This window comes from Haliotis rufescens, unplaced genomic scaffold (assembly GCF_023055435.1).
Source record: "Haliotis rufescens isolate VD_foot unplaced genomic scaffold, xgHalRufe1.0.p SCAF_2, whole genome shotgun sequence".
In the NCBI taxonomy this organism is placed as follows: Eukaryota; Metazoa; Mollusca; class Gastropoda; order Lepetellida; family Haliotidae; genus Haliotis; species Haliotis rufescens.
Genome location: NW_025963890.1, coordinates 3,859,222 through 3,881,865, shown reverse-complemented (window position 1 = coordinate 3,881,865; position 22,644 = coordinate 3,859,222). Strand labels below are relative to the sequence as shown.

Sequence of the window (22,644 nt, the reverse complement as noted above, 5' to 3'; positions counted from 1 at the left end):
TTCTGATCATTTTGAGCTCCCCTTTAGAAAAATGTACTGATCACGACTGCAATATTAGAAAACCACTGTGGTTAAATAGCATCAACAATTTCGTTTCTAGTCATTTATAAAATTCGAATGACGTCAACAATACCGTCTGGATGATGTAAACAAAACTTCCTTCTACTGGAGATCTCACTTGGGTGAGATCAAGAGATATCTCCAAGGAGAGGCTTCTGTCACTGGTTTGTCTGTTTACAGACCAACGTTAACATTGGCGTCTGATAGAATGAACTGCTAGTGTCCAGAGGTGTATTATGTACAGTGATAACAGTGTATGGTATGTTTCCAACTGTATGTTCGCATCTGGTTGTTTCAGGGATCATTGGCATGGGAATGCCGGAGCATGGCAGCGTTAAGAGTTCCTGCGCTTTTCTGGTAAATAATACGAATATTGCCGACTACGGCGCTAAGCAACATTCACTCAATCACTATGCCATACTAGCACCAGACCAATATTGCAAATTATTTCTTATCCTGACACAACGCATTGCAATTCTTCTTGACTTCAATCGGGACACAGAATCCAAACATTCCTCTACTTCCTCCAGCAGTGTCCCCTTATTTGCCAACAGGAGTTGTCTGTCCTTGATTCCTTCACTGCCGTCTTGACCGCCTCCGTGGTCTAGTGGTAGAGCGTCCGCCTGGAGAGCGGAAGGTCCGGGGTTCGATCCCGGCCGCTTCATAACAAAAGACCTTAAAAGATGGTACTTGTTGTTACCCTGTCTGGCGCTCGGCATTAAGGGGCTAAAACAAGGACTGGTCAGCTCGGAGTCAGTATACTGTGTCTGAGTGGGGTATTCATGTTAAAACTGTGGCATGGTATCTCAGTGAGCTAGCACTATAAATCGGCATCAGTCCGGACTAGTACAAGCAGCCACACAAACACACACACGTACATGCACGTCGCTACATAAGTGCAATAATCTTGGACGCGACGTTAAACCCAATTTCACCTCACCACTTCACTGCCGTCTCACCCCTCACTGTGACAGATGTGCTCTTGCAATTTGGATTCTGTCTCTATGTCTATATATATATGTCTATATATATATGTCTTTTGTCTTACATGTACCCAGGGGCAGTCGGGTAGCCCAGTGGTTAAAGCGTTTGCTCATCACGTCGAAGACCCGGGTTCAATTCCCGACATGGGTACAATGTGTGAAGCCCATTTCTGGTGTCCCCCGCCGTGATATTGCTGGAATATTGCTAAAAGCGGCGTAAAACCATACTCACTCACTCACTTACATGTACCCACCCTCCCAAACACATCAGGATTTCAGGATTAAGTAAATTTTAAAAAATGCTTGAGCCACTAAATTGGGATTTTGTAGCTAAAATGGGGGAGTGACCTCAATGTACAACAACTTTCATCAGTTACCTGGGCCGACCATGCTACTTTGCTGTGGGCAAATGGTGCTATGTTGTAAAACATGGCTCATTCGGCAATTTGACCCAGTTTTTGTGCAACGTGTCTGTACTCTTGTTCCAGGTGGAATTCCTCCATGTTGGATATGAAGCAAAAACAATCAAAGATGTCATTGAGACCAGTGGCCAACTTCTAGTGGACAGAATTCTCAGGGTATGTGCTGGCAATTTGTAGTTCCCATAAAATAATTTAATCTAATTGGATCCAAATTTCTTTCAGTCCATCTTCTTTTCACTATAACAAGTAAATGGAGGTGCGGAGGGGTGCAGAGTTGGCCCAGTTGTCTAAGGTGCCACAACGTGTCGTGCAGAGTTGCATCCCTTGTGCACGCCATAATGTTTAAAGTGTTTGCGTGTCACCGTGGACACTGGTTTGATTCGTACATAGGGACAATGGTGCAGCCTTTTTCTGGTGTCCTCTGCTAAATATGACCCTTTTGTCAAGTCATTTACTTGTATTGTAAGCCTGCTTATGTTACTATCTTGCACATTTGCCAGAGCTCTAAAGTAGTCAGTGCTTGATTGATTGCTGCTTGCTGTACTTAAAGGCAAGATGGTGCTTGTTGTGACCCTGTCTGGTGCTCAGCATGAAGGGGCTTAAACAAGGACTGGCTGGCTCAGAGTCGGTGTACTGTGTCTGGGTGGGGTATCAATGTATCTGGAAACATTAAACCCCATTTCACCTCACCTCACCTTCTATAATTAATTTTATTCACAATGTTGACATTGCTGATACATGTTATCGTTCCCTTAGTGTGAATAACTGCTTGTGCTTTCAATCACCGGTTTATCTGGTCCAGAGCTGATTCCATGTCTTTACAGGCTGCTGTGATATGGCTGGAATATTGGGGACTGCAGCATCCCACACGATTCACTCACTCATTAACTTGAAGCTTGTGTTCCAGGCAGTAGGAGGGGAGTCTCCGAGAGGGGTGATGGAGAACATCGCGGATGTCCTGCTTGCTCTCAACAAGTACCACTTCCCCCACCTGACGGCCTGGCTGACGGAGATCATCAACAAGGAGGGCTACCCCTCCATCAGGGCCACCAAGAAGGACAGGGAGAAGTTCGTCAAGAATATTCTCAGGTATGAGCATCACCAAATGTTTTTGTGTGGATTTTTGTTCCAATAATGTACTGTGGATAGCAAATTTCAAACACACCAACCTACTCACCCACTCAAACACAACAACCTACCCACTCACTCAAACACACCAACCTACTCACCCACTCAAACACACCAACCTACTCACTCACTCAAACACACCAACCTACTCACCCACTCAAACACACCAACCTACCCACTCATTCAAACACACCAACCTACTCACCCACTCAAACACACCAACCTACTCACCCTATCAAACACACCAACCTACCCACTCACTCAAACACACCAACCTACTCACCCACTCAAACACACCAACCTACCCACTCATTCAAACACACCAACCTACTCACCCACTCAAACACACCAACCCACTCACCCACTCAAACACACCAACCTACTCACCCACTCAAACACACCAACCTACCAACTCACTCAAACACACCAACCTACCCACTCACTCAAACACACCAACCTACTCACCCACTCAAACACACAATCCTACTCACCCACTCAAACACACCAACCTACTCACCCACTCAAACACACCAACCTACTCATCCACTCAAACACACCAACCTACCCGACCACTCAAACACACCAACCTACTCACCCACTCAAACACACCAACCTACTCACCCACTCAAACACACCAACCTACCCACCCACTCAAACACACCAACCTACTCACCCACTCAAACACACCAACCTACTCACTCAAACACACCAACCTACACACCCACTCAAACACACAAACACACCAACCTACTCACCCACTCAAACACACCAACCTACCCGACCACTCAAACACACCAACCTACTCACCCACTCAAACACACCAACCTACCCACCCACTCAAACACACCAACCTACCCGACCACTCAAACACACCAACCTACCCGACCACTCAAACACACCAACCTACTCACTCAAACACACCAACCTACTTACCCACTCAAACACACCAACCTACTCACCCACTCAAACACACCAACCTACCCACCCACTCAAACACACCAACCTACTCACCCACTCAAACACACCAACCTACTCACTCAAACACACCAACCTACACACCCACTCAAACACACAAACACACCAACCTACTCACCCACTCAAACACACCAACCTACCCGACCACTCAAACACACCAACCTACTCACCCACTCAAACACACCAACCTACCCACCCACTCAAACACACCAACCTACTCACCCACTCAAACACACCAACCTACTCACCCACTCAAACACACCAACCTACTCACCCACTCAAACACACCAACCTACTCACCCACTCAAACACACCAACCTACTCACCCACTCAAACACACCAACCTACTCACCCACTCAAACACACCAACCTACCCACCCACTCAAACACACCAACCTACCCACCCACTCAAGCACACCAACCTACTCACCCACTCAAACAAACCAACCTACCCGACCACTCAAGCACACCAACCTACTCACCCACTCAAACACACCAACCTACTCACTCAAACACACCAACCTACACACCCACTCAAACACACAAACACACCAACCTTCTCACCCACTCAAACACACCAACCTACCCGACCACTCAAACACACCAACCTACTCACTCAAACACACCAACCTACTCACCCACTCAAACACACCAACCTACTCACCCACTCAAACACACCAACCTACTCACTCAAACACACCAACCTACTTACCCACTCAAACACACCAACCTACTCACCCACTCAAACACACCAACCTCCCCGACCACTCAAACACACCAACCTACTCACCCACTCAAACACACCAACCTACCCGCCCACTCAAACACACCAACCTACTCACCCACTCAAGCACACCAACCTACTCACCCACACACACACCAACCTACTCACCCACTCAAACACACCAACCTACCCACCCACTCAAACACACCAACCTACTCACCCACTCAAACACACCAACCTACTCACTCACTCAAACACACCAACCTACCCACCCACTCAAACACACCAACCTACTCACCCACTCAAACACACCAACCTACTCATCCACTCAAACACACCATCCTACTCACTCACTCAAACACACCAACCTACTCACTCAAACACACCAACCTACTCACCCACTCAAACACACAAACACACCAACCCACTCACTCAAACACACCAACCTACCCGACCACTCAAACACACTAACCTACTCACCCACTCAAACACACCAACCTACTCACCCACTCACACACAAACCTACTCACTCAAACACACCAACCTACACACCCACTCAAACACACAAGCACACCAACCCACTCACTCAAACACACCAACCTACCCAACCACTCAAACACACTAACCTACACACCCACACAAACACACCAACCCACTCACTCAAACACACCAACCTACCCGACCACTCAAACACACCAACCTACACACCCACTCAAACACACAAACACACCAACCCACTCACTCAAACACACCAACCTACCCGACCACTCAAACACACTAACCTACTCACCCACTCAAACACACCAACCTACTCACCCACTCAAACACAGCAACCCACTCACTCAAACACACCAACCTACTCACCCACTCAAACACACCAACCTACTCACCCACTCAAACACACCAACCCACTCACCCACTCAAACACACCAACCTACCCACCCACTCAAACACATCAACCTACTCACCCACTCAAACACACCAACCTACTCACCCACTCAAACACACCAACCTACCCACCCACTCAAACACATCAACCTACTCACCCACTCAAACACACCAACCCACTCACTCAAACACACCAACCTACTCACCCACTCAAACACACCAACCTACCCACCCACTCAAACACACCAACCTACTCACCCACTCAAACACACCAACCCACTCACCCACTCAAACACACCAACCTACTCACCCACTCAAACACACCAACCTACCCACCCACTCAAACACACCAACCTACTCACTCACTCAAACACACCAACCTACTCACCCACTCAAACACACCAACCCACTCACTCACTCAAACACACCAACCTACTCACTCAAACACACCAACCTACTCACTCAAACACACCAACCTACTCACCCACTCAAACACACCAACCTACCCACTCATTCAAACACACCAACCTACTCACCCACTCAAACACACCAACCCACTCACCCACTCAAACACACCAACCTACTCACCCACTCAAACACACCAACCTACCAACTCACTCAAACACACCAACCTACCCACTCACTCAAACACACCAACCTACTCACCCACTCAAACACACAATCCTACTCACCCACTCAAACACACCAACCTACTCACCCACTCAAACACACCAACCTACTCATCCACTCAAACACACCAACCTACCCGACCACTCAAACACACCAACCTACTCACCCACTCAAACACACCAACCTACTCACCCACTCAAACACACCAACCTACCCACCCACTCAAACACACCAACCTACTCACCCACTCAAACACACCAACCTACTCACTCAAACACACCAACCTACACACCCACTCAAACACACAAACACACCAACCTACTCACCCACTCAAACACACCAACCTACCCGACCACTCAAACACACCAACCTACTCACCCACTCAAACACACCAACCTACCCACCCACTCAAACACACCAACCTACCCGACCACTCAAACACACCAACCTACCCGACCACTCAAACACACCAACCTACTCACTCAAACACACCAACCTACTTACCCACTCAAACACACCAACCTACTCACCCACTCAAACACACCAACCTACCCACCCACTCAAACACACCAACCTACTCACCCACTCAAACACACCAACCTACTCACTCAAACACACCAACCTACACACCCACTCAAACACACAAACACACCAACCTACTCACCCACTCAAACACACCAACCTACCCGACCACTCAAACACACCAACCTACTCACCCACTCAAACACACCAACCTACCCACCCACTCAAACACACCAACCTACTCACCCACTCAAACACACCAACCTACTCACCCACTCAAACACACCAACCTACTCACCCACTCAAACACACCAACCTACTCACCCACTCAAACACACCAACCTACTCACCCACTCAAACACACCAACCTACTCACCCACTCAAACACACCAACCTACCCACCCACTCAAACACACCAACCTACCCACCCACTCAAGCACACCAACCTACTCACCCACTCAAACAAACCAACCTACCCGACCACTCAAGCACACCAACCTACTCACCCACTCAAACACACCAACCTACTCACTCAAACACACCAACCTACACACCCACTCAAACACACAAACACACCAACCTTCTCACCCACTCAAACACACCAACCTACCCGACCACTCAAACACACCAACCTACTCACTCAAACACACCAACCTACTCACCCACTCAAACACACCAACCTACTCACCCACTCAAACACACCAACCTACTCACTCAAACACACCAACCTACTTACCCACTCAAACACACCAACCTACTCACCCACTCAAACACACCAACCTCCCCGACCACTCAAACACACCAACCTACTCACCCACTCAAACACACCAACCTACCCGCCCACTCAAACACACCAACCTACTCACCCACTCAAGCACACCAACCTACTCACCCACACACACACCAACCTACTCACCCACTCAAACACACCAACCTACCCACCCACTCAAACACACCAACCTACTCACCCACTCAAACACACCAACCTACTCACTCACTCAAACACACCAACCTACCCACCCACTCAAACACACCAACCTACTCACCCACTCAAACACACCAACCTACTCATCCACTCAAACACACCATCCTACTCACTCACTCAAACACACCAACCTACTCACTCAAACACACCAACCTACTCACCCACTCAAACACACAAACACACCAACCCACTCACTCAAACACACCAACCTACCCGACCACTCAAACACACTAACCTACTCACCCACTCAAACACACCAACCTACTCACCCACTCACACACAAACCTACTCACTCAAACACACCAACCTACACACCCACTCAAACACACAAGCACACCAACCCACTCACTCAAACACACCAACCTACCCAACCACTCAAACACACTAACCTACACACCCACTCAAACACACAAACACACCAACCCACTCACTCAAACACACCAACCTACCCGACCACTCAAACACACCAACCTACACACCCACTCAAACACACAAACACACCAACCCACTCACTCAAACACACCAACCTACCCGACCACTCAAACACACTAACCTACTCACCCACTCAAACACACCAACCTACTCACCCACTCAAACACACCAACCTACTCACCCACTCAAACACAGCAACCCACTCACTCAAACACACCAACCTACTCACCCACTCAAACACAGCAACCCACTCACTCAAACACACCAACCTACTCACCCACTCAAACACACCAACCTACTCACCCACTCAAACACACCAACCCACTCACCCACTCAAACACACCAACCTACCCACCCACTCAAACACATCAACCTACTCACCCACTCAAACACACCAACCTACTCACCCACTCAAACACACCAACCTACCCACCCACTCAAACACATCAACCTACTCACCCACTCAAACACACCAACCCACTCACTCAAACACACCAACCTACTCACCCACTCAAACACACCAACCTACCCACCCACTCAAACACACCAACCTACTCACCCACTCAAACACACCAACCCACTCACCCACTCAAACACACCAACCTACTCACCCACTCAAACACACCAACCTACCCACCCACTCAAACACACCAACCCACTCACTCACTCAAACACACCAACCTACTCACTCAAACACACCAACCTACTCACTCAAACACACCAACCCACTCACTCACTCAAACACACCAACCTACTCACCCACTCAAACACACCAACCCACTCACTCACTCAAACACACCAACCTACTCACTCAAACACACCAACCCACTCACTCACTCAAACACACCAACCTACTCACCCACTCAAACACACCAACCCACTCACTCACTCAAACACACCAACCTACTCACCCACTCAAACACACGACACGACAACCTACCTACGCACTCATTCTAGCACACTAACCTACTCACCCACTCAAACACACCAACCCACTCACTCACTCAAACACACCAACCTACTCACCCACTCAAACACACGACACGACAACCTACCTACGCACTCATTCTAGCACACTAACCTACTCACCCACTCAAACACACCAACCCACCCGCCAACTCAAACACATTAACCTACTCACCCACTCACTCACACGACAACCTACCTTCCCACTCATTCTAGCACACTAACCTACTCACCCACTCACTCACCCGACACGACAACCTACCTACCCACTCATTCTAGCACACTAACCTACTCACCCACTCACTCACACGACACGACAACCTACCTACCCACTCATTCTAGCACACTAACCTACTCACCCACTCACTCACCCGACACAACAACATACCTACCCACTCATTCAAGCACACTAACCTACTCACCCACCCACCAATTCATGATGTCAATCACTGGATTGTCTGGTCCAGACTCGATTATTTACAGACCGCCACCATATAGCTGGAACATTGCTGACTGCGGCGTTAAACAACAAACAAACAATCAAACACTTGCAAACTCTATCATGTACTCGCCAAGCTACTTGCTCAGTCAAATTTATGATTTTAAACAATTCTTTACTTCACATGTCTGAGGAAATGATGTACAATGTCTCAAGTAACTTCACTTTGAGTTTGTCTTGGCCTGGCTTCACCCTTTGTTTTCTTTCTAGGGAGAAGGTTAACAAGCGGAAAGTACGAGACTTGGTGAAGGAGTTCACACTGCTGTGTCGAGGTTTGTTGGGAACGGAGTATGCAGCCCAGGCTGCAGCGTTGATATAAGCCCCGCCCTGATGATATATACATTGCCTAACTGTGATATCCCTCCTCTCATTGGCTGACTGATGTCATGTGACAGTTCATATCCAGTCAACAGTACCTGTATGGTAGAGATCCATCTCTGTATATAGAGTATAATTTATGTATATTTATACTTTACCTGGAATATTTTCAATTTGTGATGAAATGATTCTGCTTTCATGTAACATTTTGACAAGAAAACAGCTTCTCCTTATCAAGAAATCAAATAAGGAGGTAGATCTGAACCCATGTCCACAAAGTGATCTTAGCACAACAGCAGTCAAATCTCTGATTCTTCAACATTGATTATGATAATCATAGTGCTAAGATCCGTATTTTTGAATGGGTCTCAGGGTGCCATTCCACAAAGTGATCTCAGCGCCACTTCTGTCACATCTCTGATTCTTTAACATTGACTATGATAATCATGCGCTAAGATGCTTTTTTTTTAATGGATGTCCACAAAGCAATCTTAGCGCTCCTACTGTCGTAAGTCTGTGATAAAGTATGGTTATTATGATCGTCTTAGCGCTAAGATTGTGGAAAGGCTCCTTGGAATCTATGAAAGAGAATCAGTTGGACTCTAGTGCTACGACTGTTGTAACTTCCATCCCGTGGCACTGGCTTAAGATCATCTTAGCGCCGAGATCACATTGTCGAAGAAGACCTAAAACTTGTATTAAGGGTTGATTTTGCTGATCACATAAGATTGTAAATGTCATGTGTATAGTGTATATATTACCTTTTATATTTTGGTAGCAACAGAAATAGAATGAATGTTTCAGAGGCTGAAAAGTTAAATATGAATGTTAGCTGACTCTCGAATCGTTAACTCGCCTGCTGTGTGTTGTCTCATGAGCCCAAACAACTCATGCATCACATCGACAACTTTAACAACAACCCACACACCACATTGCCAACTTCTTAAACTATTAATATGTTTCCAAACTGGCAAGTCAATTATACGTACCGTATTCGACGTAATAAGCGCCCACGTCGAGATTTGCTAATATATTGGCTGGTGAACAGTCCAAATTAGCACCCCTTCCGACCCCTTTTCGCATATTATATGCACCGCTTCCTTCCCCTATTTGCGTATAATATGTACTCGTGTGTTATATGCACCCTTTATTATTGGCAATTATATTCTGGAAAAATAGATCTGTCGTACATAAACATTTCAGGCTGTCAGCATAAACCACGATATTTATCTTTCTACTCTGTTTTTTTTTCACCAAAATAATATTCTAATAAGAGCCCCCTATTTCTAATTTTGAGAGCACCTTGGGCGCTTATTACGTCGAATACGGTATCTGGTGCAATGTAGCTAGCCGAGAGGACATTTCTGGATGTGTGTCAATCAAATGGTCCCTTACTTCCTTCAGACTGTATATATTGCATTTTGATAGGTGCCCAACATGGGATTTTGTTATGGCTTGAAATACACAACTCAAAAAAAATATAGAATACCTGTTTTTTTCATGTGGCTGTAGTTAATCTGTCCTGACAGACTGACTACAGTCATAGGAAAACAACCATGTCTTCTTAACTTCTTTTGAGTAGTATATATTAAAGATGGCATGACTTACACTAATTTGTTGGCATCTAAGTGTTCTGGTCAGTCATAGTTAAACATCATTAAAGTTATTGTTTGCCTTTCAAGGACAAATTGCAGGTGTATAAAGAATAGCAATGTGATATTTATTCATCCAGAGCATCAAGTCATTTAGTCGTTCATTCAGTCATAAGTGTATGTGTTGAATTTGTTTTGTTACTTTGCTTCTCGTTTGTTTGAAACTTAGATGTGAATATTATGTTGTGTTCATGCTTTCGTATACAAGGTTCTATTTACAAGTCATGGTTGTGCTATTTCTGTGCTAGAACAGAAGTCCTTTAAGTGCTGACTATTCACATTATATATGTAACATTTTTTCGAAACAGACAGTTGAATGATTATGTTAAATAGTGCTTCTTGTGACTTCCTATCGATATCTCAAGTCACATTGGTCATAAGAGAACTATTTTTAATTGCCAAGAATTAATAATGAAAATGTACATCATTTGAGTGCTAAGATGGGCTTAATGTATACTGCTCCAAAGAAGTTAAGAACTCCAGATACTTTCATATGACTATAGTCATGACAGATTAACTGTAGTCATATGAAAATATCTGTTCTTTATCTTCTTTTGAGTAGTATATTTGCTCAGTGACTAACACAGATAGCTACACTGCACATATGTGGTATCACAAGGCGAAGTCTGTTTCTTCAAAAACATCAGCATATATAAATTAAATTAAATTAAAATGGGATGTATATAAAAAAAGACAAAAATGTTTTTTGAAGTGTCATGTGAATTAAATTTAAAACATGCTGCAATACATACTACTCAAAAGAAGTTAAAGAACATATTACTTGAGTTAATCTGTCTTTTGAGTACATGTATTTAAAATGTTATTGTATTAATGATGACAAGGTTTAAATTCCTGATTAAAGCCACATCAAGCTGACACCATGATTTAACTGCAGTAATCTCCAAAGCAGCATAACAACTCACTCACTCACTCACTCACTCACTCACTCACTCACTCACTCACTCACTTTTAAAATGCTACTGCTCGTCTAAGGTGCTGAACACACACGTGCATGCACTTCAATGTATATGTGCAATAATCTTGGAGGTGACGTTAAGCCCCATTTCACCGACCTCTAAGGTGCTAGAGTTGGTTATGGAGTTATGACCTGAGATTAACCCCAATTATGAACCTTGGTTTGTCAACCATATATGTTCTTCTGACTTTTGTCGTTAACATCTTAAGGCTGTCACGCCGAAGACCCGGGTTTGATTCCCGACAAAGACGCAATGTGTGAACCCATTTCTGGTGACTCCTGCCATGATTTGCTGGAATATTGCTAAAATCGGCATAAAACAATACTCACTCCTTACTTCAGCTGACATGCCATGATGTAACTAAATACTGGTCAAAGTGTCATTTAACCAAACTCACTCACTCACTCCAAATTGGGGGGCACGGGTGGCCCGGGTGGCCCAGTCGTCTAAGGCGCCGCAATTCGCTTTGCAGAGTTGCGTTCCTTGGACACGCCAGAAACCTATGATAGTGGGTTCGAATCCAGGTTCGCCCCGATTATGTTTCTAGGTTTGTCAGCACCATACCCGTGCTCGTGGGTTTCACCGAAGTGGTAAACGTCTAAGACCTGCATCACTTCGGGCTTTCCTCCCACATGAAGCTGACATGCCGTGATATAACTGGAATACTGTTAAAAGCTGCGTTAAACCCAACTCACTCACTCACTCACTCACTCCAAATTGATAAGGCAGAGATTTGAAGTTCCCTCATATCTCAGCACATCACACATTGATCAACTCACGGCCTGAGCATGTGATAGACAGTGAAACTCAGTAACAGGTTTGTAGGATGTTTGTAAGAAAACACAATTCTTGTATCACTCTAGTTAATCTGTCATGCCATCAGAATCAGGTGTTCCTTAACTTCTTTTGAGTAGTATATTTGAGAAGGGTCAGATTTTGTGCCATTGTAGTAAGTGACTATTAACTGTTTCAGAATGGTATCCCTTTCATCATGGTTTGTGGTGTGTTAATGAAGAACTTGAAGAAAGTGTTCTCTATCATAAATACTACTCAAAAGAAGTTAAGGACCACCCATTTAGTTGATTTAATGCCATGCCTTGACAGGTTAATTAGTAATATGAAAGAGTTGAGTGGTTCTTAACTTCTTTTGAGTAGTATGTATCCAGCAAATACAGAAATGGATAAATCGGGAATCTCAGTTTGTGTGCTTTGATGGTATGATATATGTAATGATTGGATTAAAAAGAAAATTCCATGTAAAATTATGAATATTGTTGGTACTGAGCTAACGTGTGAAGTGACGTGTTTGATTTAGTGGAAATCATGAGAAAATGGATTGGCTGAATGAATCTTCATTTTTCCCTTGTATGTGTGTTAATTTGTAAATATTGTCTTAATTTATGATCTAATGGGAGGAGTGCAAATTGATGTTGTACAGTGTTGGAAGATGTCCTGAGTGTAAATCTGAACTTTGTCTGGTTCTGTGTGCAGAGACGTGTGTTAACACGTAAGGAAGATGGACAGTATCATAAGCATTTCAAGAGGTCGGTATTACACTTTTCCTGGAAATAAATTGTAGCAATTGTAGCAGGGCTTGGAGTCAACCCACAGATGACATCCTTACCTTGTCTGCTTGCTGACGGGGTTAACCTCTTTGGTCATGTGGACAAGGCATCCGACCTGGGATCAGAAGGTATGTGGCTCGAATGGGACTCGGAAATTTTATCTCCGCTAAACAATCATGGCCAGTTTAGTCCTGTGATTGCAAAGCAAGATAGGAACGTGGGACATGCTGATAGGAATGAAACGATACAGCAAGGTCACGATACATAGGTCAAGTTACATAGGTCACGATACATAGGTCACGATATAATATGCATATTTACTTGGTAACTTCTTGACAATATATATTTCAGAGCAGGTTAAAAAGGAGAATCTAGCTTTAGACACAGCTTGTTCGTAACGGCTATTTTCAGAAGTGAACTTGAAACGCTAATTACCCGGTACAACACATTTTGCTATATCTGGCTGACAAAAATGCCAGGGGTCATTAAACAAGTAATGAGTAATTTTGTTCAAGCGTATCATCTTGTATCGACACAGAAAAAAATGTATCATGTATCTACGGTGGCCCATAAGGGACATGGAGTCTGTTTTTCCATATTTTGATATTTCACTTACTTTTATCGTAACCTTTTGCAAATTAACACGATTTGTCTTACAAATATGTGATAAATCATGTGTAAAGAAGATATTGAATGGCTGAAAAGTGAAACGAAAATGTCAAAAACTAAAATGAAAATGTCAAAAACTAAAATGAAAATACAGAAAACTGTTTCAACCGTGGTTTCATTTTAGTTTTTGACATTTTTTGTTTTTGTTTTTGAACTTTTCGTTTTGGTTTTTGACATTTCCATTTTAGTTTTTAACATTTTCACTTCACATTTCAGCCACTCAATAGATACTTGAAAGTACATTTTCCATGTTTTTCGGTTGTTTTTATACATGATTTATCACATATTTGCATGACAAATTGTCTTTATTTGCGAAAGGTTACGATAAAAGTAAGTGAAACATCAAAATATTGAAAAACAGACTCCATGTCCCTTATGGGCCACCGTATGTATGTATGCTAAACAAACAGGTGACATGTGTTGCCCGGTTTGTCAGTGTGATTCACATGGCATTCTCAGACCAATGTTAAGTGTATGTTGTCGCATTGGCTATTTTCGAATATTTGGCATATGCAAATGTCAAAAGTCCTGTCGGCCATTTCATAAGTTTACTGGTGATATATTGCATATGGAGCTGATTTGGGAAACAATTAAATAAATATCAAAGTAAGATGGTGAGATGTTACAAAGTCTGTCTGGTATCCCCATACTGTCTATGTCTTGATGTTGTACTTAGTGTGTCAAACTGAGACAGTGTCTCTGTGTGATGTGGAGGTCATTAGCTCCTAGGTCTATACATACAGACCCCTGAAGATCCGGGGTAGAATAGGTCTTCAGCAACCCATGCTTGCCATAAGAGGTGACTAACGGGATCGGGTGGTCAGGCTCGCTTACTTGGTTGATACATGTCATCATATCCCAATTGCGTGGATCGATGCTCATGATGTCAATCACTGGATTGTCCAGACTCAGTTATTTACAGACCGCCATTATATTATTTAGTTGGAATATTGCTGAGTGCAGCATTAAACAACAAACAAACAAACAAACAAATTATACATTCAAAATTTGGGTTCGCAGATAAAGTGGCTTTTGAATGACTGGAATCAAACTGGCACTATTCCTCTCGATACATTGGGCCAGACTTCTTTCATATTGTTATATTTACAGATTTAAAATAAAAAAAATGATATATTGTAATTTCAAATATAATATCTATTACTTCCTTTTGCAATTTCGTCATAATTTGTTTTGAAGGTTTTTTTAAGATACATTTTCACCAGGTTTCAATCCTTGTATTCTAAAGAGTTCATTCATATTGCTAGTGACAGTAAATGAGTGTAAGATTTCATTATTTCTGGTCGGCAGGATAAAAAAGCCGCTGCTTTTATGTTTATTTTTTTAATTTCACATTTACATTTGTGGGAGATGGCAGTGCCTAAGAATGTGGTTCTGATCACCCAATCCGACGAGTGTTTCTCTGTCATCGATACAATTATGGAGGATTCAGGTCCAAAATACAATCTGAACTTTATTTTCAGATAGTGTTTTTTTTACTCCAGTTTGATTAATTCCCTAAGCCCAAAAATAAAAAGGTGTTGATTAAGTAACAAGGATATAAGGATACTTTTTGTTGGAAACTCGATGTTGGGGGGCCAGGGGGGCAGTTGTCTAAGGCGCCACAATTTGGTGTGCATACCAGAAACCTATGGTCGTGGTTTCGAATCCTGATAAGCCCCGATTCTGTTTCTAGGTTTCTAATACCATACCCGTACTCATCGGTTTCACCATAGTGGTAAACATCTCAGACCTGCACCACCTGCTGACAGGCCGTGATATTACTGGAAAACTGTTCAAAGCAGCATCACGCCCAACTCGCCTTCTCACTGTGCAATGTTGCCGGTTGTAGGAACCGATGGCTGTGTGTGACTAATTGCTGTAGACCTCACTGTGGCGAGAACACGTTTCTTATGTGCTCATCAGATAAATTAGTTTGTTTAGTTAATTTATTACTTTCATGCAGGACGCGGACGGCCATTCCATCTCAGGTGCCTCATTTCACTGGTCAGATTGGACTGTGGGCCTCGATTGTGGTTTGCCAACACCATACCTGTGCTTGTGTTTCACAAAAGACAGTCCAGTGAAACACAGAGTATGCTAATGATGATTTTTTTATGTCTTGCTAAACAATTCACTATTTGGTTAAAATTTTGTGATTCTGATAAGGGCAGTATCATTTAGAACTATTCCAAAACCCAACTCACTAACAGGGACTGGAAACAAGTCTGCAACTTGCAGAATTTATGGTATGATGTTAAGTCAATGACCCTGGTGCAACCAGGTCACATTAACCCTTTTCATCTTACAGGTACGCAATATGCTGTGCAGTTGGGTACCCTTGGTGTGCCAGACCATGATGGTGGGTTTGAATCCCGGTTCGCCCTGATTATGTTTTGAGATTTGTCAGCTCAGTCTGGTTCATAGTAAATGTCGAAGACCTGCATCAGTTCACTTTACACATGTTGAACTCTGGTAAAGTATGGAAATCTCGTCATACGAAAGTCTTAAGTCCTGTTTCGGTGGTATATGTTATTTAAGTTGTACATTATTTTATCATGCTGTAAGAATGTGAAGATGTCATATATTGAGATATTGGAGAAAAAAATGGAAAATGTATATTTTATCATGGTATAGATATGTAAAATAAAGGTATGTCTTCTGTCATTTTTATAAATAAAAATATGTGATATTGAAATGCGTTCATTTATTTTTTGTGAACTACTCAACATATTTTTGAATAGGTTGGTGTGTGTTTTAAGTTTGCATTATTGCAGCACATGCATTTAGGACCCGATTGTATGAAAAATAGATAAATTTAAAGATAGACAATGCAATTATACTGGTTAGAGGACTGACTGTGTCTTAAAAAAGGCTACTTATTTGGATTGTTTGTTCAGGCTCTATGACTTGGCTAATTGTATGTCATCATACCCCAATAGTGGGACTTTCTCATTCTCCCTGTTATTAGTTTGTCTGGTCTAGACTTGGTGTAATGTTGCTGCCTGCGGCTTTAGACAACAACAAATTGGACATATTTCGTGTCCAATTGTGCCAAAAATCCTTGTTTCAAAGTTTATTTTACAATTTGGGGATTGCCTGGATGACACAAACCAAAGGTTGATAACAGAGACAGTGATCCATTTTTTAGCAATAGCATCCCATACAGGCCATGGGACCGTTGTACAGAACAACCTTAGCCCTACGACTGTCGTAAGTCTATGTTAAGGTATTGGCATTACGATCACCTTAGCGCTGAGATAGCTTTGTACAACAGCAGCAGATCAGCAAGAACAAAATTGAGAGAACGACTTACCTAATGTATATCACCATATTAATTATGTTGTTTGAGCAATTGTTTTGAATAACAATACGCCGCAACAATTGGCTATAGGCCTTCCCCGGGGCAGGGGTGGCCCAGTCGTCATTATGTTTCCAGGTTTGCCACGATTCACACACGATTTGGTGACATCTTCCCGGGTCAACGATGTTGCGAGATGTATTTGAAGCGTTCGTAAAATATAGTTATCTGGCCGATTGCTGTGTTTAATATTCTGTTAATATGCACATATAAACAGTAACTATGTCACATATAAACATGTAGAATCCGATCATATCACACCCGTATCCACTTTCAGCTTGTATGTTCAATAATGGGTGTGGAAAACCTGCAGTGAGGAACACCTAAAACCAATAACTTGACAGACGTGGTGAATATACTGGGGGTCACATAATAACCGAGGGCGCAGTTAACATGCATGGTGTCTGAAAAATTAGGGACGTGCAGCCCCTTCCAACCCAACCCATCACCCTGGATCCGCAAGTGAAGTCATTTATATCAAATACTATTTATTCTCTTAAGCATGTTTTTTGTTTTTGTTTTTTTAAATAAATAAATATGAGAGTACCAACATGCTCAAATAACTATGCATTGTTCAGTCCAGTGTGTAGTTTTACGCTATGTTCAATTATTTATTTCTAAATGAGTGTGACCTGCCATGCACATTCGGTTATGGAATACATGGCGTGTATCCAATCTGTTCGATAGTATGAGCATTGATCATGCTGCCATCAGCCAGACCACAGATGCGAGTTGGTCTTTCCACGTTGTGACCAGTTCAGGAACTTCCACAAGCACCTGCCACTATTCAAGTCCGTCGTGTAGTCATCCATTAAAGGCTCTTTCCTCTTTATTTTTATCGACCGAAATGTATTGATGAAGATCATACTTAATTCCTTTTTATTTGCCCTCCATCTTTGTGATGAAGTGAATGGATAATGTTTAAACAGTTGGCGACCTTTCACATATGCCATGCGTGTCGATTTAATCACAATGAACCCGTTAAAGTGATTGTTGGAATGACAGAACATCCGATGAGGTTTAAGTCACGCCTGTACAGAAAAGGGCAGTGCACAGGTTTTCTCAGGTCATCCCACATGGGTACAATGCGCGAAGCTCATTTCTGGTGTCCCCTGCGGTGATATTGCTAAAGCCGGCGTAAAACCATATTCATTCTCTCTCAGGTCACCCATTTTGCCTGAAACAGTCGCCCCTTGTCACTAAAACAGACCGCGACCATGCAAATGTCTTTATCTTTATGTACATTCTCAGACCAAACGCAATCTTTCTTCACGTAAGCCAAAGTTGGGGGATGTATCCTAGCAGCTAAAGTCTTCACTCATCACCCCGATGGACCGGGTTCGATTCCCACATTGGAACAATATGTGAAGCTCGTTTCTGGCGGCCCCATCGTAATATTTATGGAATATTTCTGAAAGCGTGGGTACAACGATACTCAGGCATTAGCTACAACCAGTCCTCAAAGGGAGATTGGTCTCTGATCTAACTATGTAATTCACGTAATTCCAAAACCTTTTGCTATGCCGTAATTGTGTGCTGTATATCATGGTATATCAATCTAGTGATTGATGATTACGATAATTACTCAAAGAAAACGTCTCAGTTTGACACGGATTACTCATTACAACGTCTTGACCTTGGCCGAAAATTGGCACCAGATCATGAATCGCAGACCCCCTTTAAGTAACACAATAAGTTGTACGTTGATATTTAAGTCATCGTAAGATCAATCTCTGTCAATAAACATTGGGACTGTTATATATAAATAAACACGTCTGACTTCGTTTATTTCTCGACAGTGGCGTCATCTGTAGAGACCTGTGTGGACAGCCGTCTTTGTCAGTGAAGTGTTGTACCTCGGGCTTTTTCATGGCTAAGTGTCAAACTCAATCCATATAAGTAAGCGTATTTACTCGAAAAGCGGGAGCGTTCCCACACGAGTGGCCACTTCAGTCTACATCTTGTTCAAGTGGGGCCACCAACATTAAAGGCAAAATCACAACCCTTTTAGAATAGTTATTGAGTGGACATAGGAATTAAAAGCTGGCCTGTGGTCGCTTTGACCGAGCCTCTTGTCAGCACACATTCGATTAAGATCAAAGCGCCAACCTCGCACGTTCAATTTTTATCCAGGATATATAAATCATTGTATACGGAGATTTATTCCCTGCTGCGCAGTATGGTCACTTTGTTCCCAGTCCACCTGACTGGTATTAACGAATTTCCAATTAACGGCCCTGGCCGGGTGAGCACGGGCCAAGGAAGGTCATGTGACAATGGCAGACCACATTTCTCAGAGCAGACGACAAAGCAACAATGAGACCATAAACTCAAGACATCTAAAGACTCATCAAAATTTCCGTAACATTCTTTGCATCTTGGTTGTTGAGGTAATAAAATCGTAATGAAGAGACGGTCTGTGTATTTACCTAACCCCAATAACAATTGAGCATCGTCATGAAGGTCACTGAGCGATTGGCCACCAGGCGGTCATACCGGGCAATTACTATCTCATCATTGAAGTGTCCATTCTCCTAAATTGTCTATTTATTGGCCGTGGTCATTTGACGAATAGGGCAGTGTATTGTTCTTGGGCTGATGATGTCTGATTTACGAGGTGAGGTGGAATAACCGGGCTCAAAGCACCGAGGTGATAAACTGCCCCGTGTATATTGCTTCAATGGAGCGGTCCTCGTGTATAATACTGTGTACTCCTTTAACGATGTGAAACTGTACTCACAACGCAGTATCGCCCATACAGTAGTACACGTTCGTTATTTGATGGCTGTCCAGTGCCTGTCTTACCTGTCTAATGACTGTCCACTGTCTGTCTTACCTGTCTAATGACTGTCCAGTGCCTGTCTTACCTGTCTAATGACTGTCCACTGTCTGTCTTACCTGTCTAATGACTGTCAACTGTCTGTCTGACTGGAAACTCTGTCTATCCGACACTGGTGACTGTCAACTGTCTGTCAATCTGCCAGTGTGCGAAAATATATACTACTCAAAAGAAGTTAAGGATCACCCTATTCTTTCATATTGGTAATGTTAATCTGTCATGGCATGAGAGATTAACTATTGTAATATGAAAGAATCAGGTGATCCTTACCTTCTTTTGAGTAGTATATTTAAGCAATACCAGCCAGTCGGGCAAACTAGATAATGTTTTATAATCCAATTTTAGATTTGAGTAGCCTGTCTGTTACACTATCAAATACAAGGAGAAATCTAGTAGCAGAGACCTTCAATCTGAGTGAGCACCACACGTGTTTCTGGCACTAGCAGAACGGGTGACCAGGGATCATAACCAGCACGGCAATGTCACAGTACATCTCTCAAATAACAAACCAGGCCTTTAACATCTCCCAACCTTTTTGCAACCTTTTTGGAAGGAGATTCCCTTCCCGTTTCGAAATTTCATATTTGACAACCGAATAACAATATTATGACTCACAAGTGAGATGGGGCGGTCGGGCAGCCTAGTGGTTAAAGCGTTAGCTCGTCACGCCGAAGACACGGGTTGGATTCCCGATCATGGGTGCAATGTGTGAAGCCCATTTCTGGTGTCCTCCGCCGTGATATTGCTGGAATATTGTTAAAAGCGGCGTAAAACCATACTCACTCACTCACTCGAGGGAGAGAGTGCGAGGCGTGTCTGTTTTGATGCACTCATGTACTTAAAATAATTACCCTCCCCTAATGCTTGTCATATTTATGAGAGAGAGAGAGAAATATAAATATTGATCACGATCATTCCATAACATTCCTGCAGATCTGAAAGTTTGTCAAAATAAGATAACGTTCGCCAGTGCTCCGTTGGTATCAAATGTCCAATATACTACTCAACATTTGGCCAACAACAACCGAGTTTCCCATGAAGATGAGTGAGTGAGTGAGTTTGCTTTTACGCCGCTTTTAGCAATATTCCAGCAATATCACGGCGGGGAACACCAGAAATGGGCTTCACACATTGTACCCATGTCGGGAATCGAACCCGGGTCTTCGGCGTGACGAGCGAACGCTTTAACCACTAGGCTACCCGACCACCCCCCCCCCCCCCCCCCCCCCCATGAAGATGAAGGTGTACTGACACGCCTCACCCGAGTTTCCCATGAAGCTGAAGGTATACTGACACGCCTCACCCGAGTTTCCCATGAAGCTGAAGGTGTACTGACACGTCTTACATGAGTTTCCCATGAAGCTGAAGGTGTACTGACACGTCTTACATGAGTTTCCCATGAAGGTGAAGGTGTACTGACACGCCTCGCCCGAGTTTCCCATGAAGCTGAAGGTATACTGACACGCCTCACCCGAGTTTCCCATGAAGCTGGAGGTGTACTGACGCGCCTCACCCGAGTTTCCCATGAAGCTGAAGGTGTACTGACACGTCTTACATGAGTTTCCCATGAAGTTGAAGGTGTACTGACGTCTTACATGAGTTTCCCATGAAGTTGAAGGTGTACTGACGTCTTACATGAGTTTCCCATGAAGTTGAAGGTGTACTGACACGTCTTACATGAGTTTCCCATGAAGTTGAAGGTGTACTGACGTCTTACATGAGTTTCCCATGAAGCTGAAGGTGTACTGACACGTCTTACATGAGTTTCCCATGAAGGTGAAGGTGTACTGACACGCCTCGCCCGAGTTTCCCATGAAGCTGGAGGTGTACTGACGCGCCTCACCCGAGTTTCCCATGAAGCTGAAGGTGTACTGACACGTCTTACATGAGTTTCCCATGAAGCTGAAGGTGTACTGACACGCCTCGCCCGAGTTTCCCATGAAGCTGGAGGTGTACTGACGCGCCTCACCCGAGTTTCCCATGAAGCTGAAGGTGTACTGACACGTCTTACATGAGTTTCCCATGAAGGTGAAGGTGTACTGACACGCCTCG

General features: G+C 43.5%; 1 protein-coding gene across 2 annotated transcripts in view; it reads left to right on the top strand.

Moving 5' to 3' along the window:
* LOC124114519 (importin-13-like) overlaps positions 1-12,670 on the top strand; it is a 47,716-nt gene extending 35,046 nt beyond the window's left edge. For both annotated transcript variants that reach the window (XM_048399518.1, XM_048399517.1), the window contains 4 exons: positions 359-417; positions 1,532-1,621; positions 2,373-2,554; positions 9,425-12,670. In XM_048399518.1, coding sequence (XP_048255475.1) covers positions 359-417; positions 1,532-1,621; positions 2,373-2,554; positions 9,425-9,533 — 440 coding nt within the window. In that variant the 3' untranslated portion in view covers positions 9,534-12,670. The remainder of the gene's footprint in view (positions 1-358; positions 418-1,531; positions 1,622-2,372; positions 2,555-9,424) is intronic.
* The last annotated feature ends 9,974 nt before the right edge of the window (positions 12,671-22,644 follow it).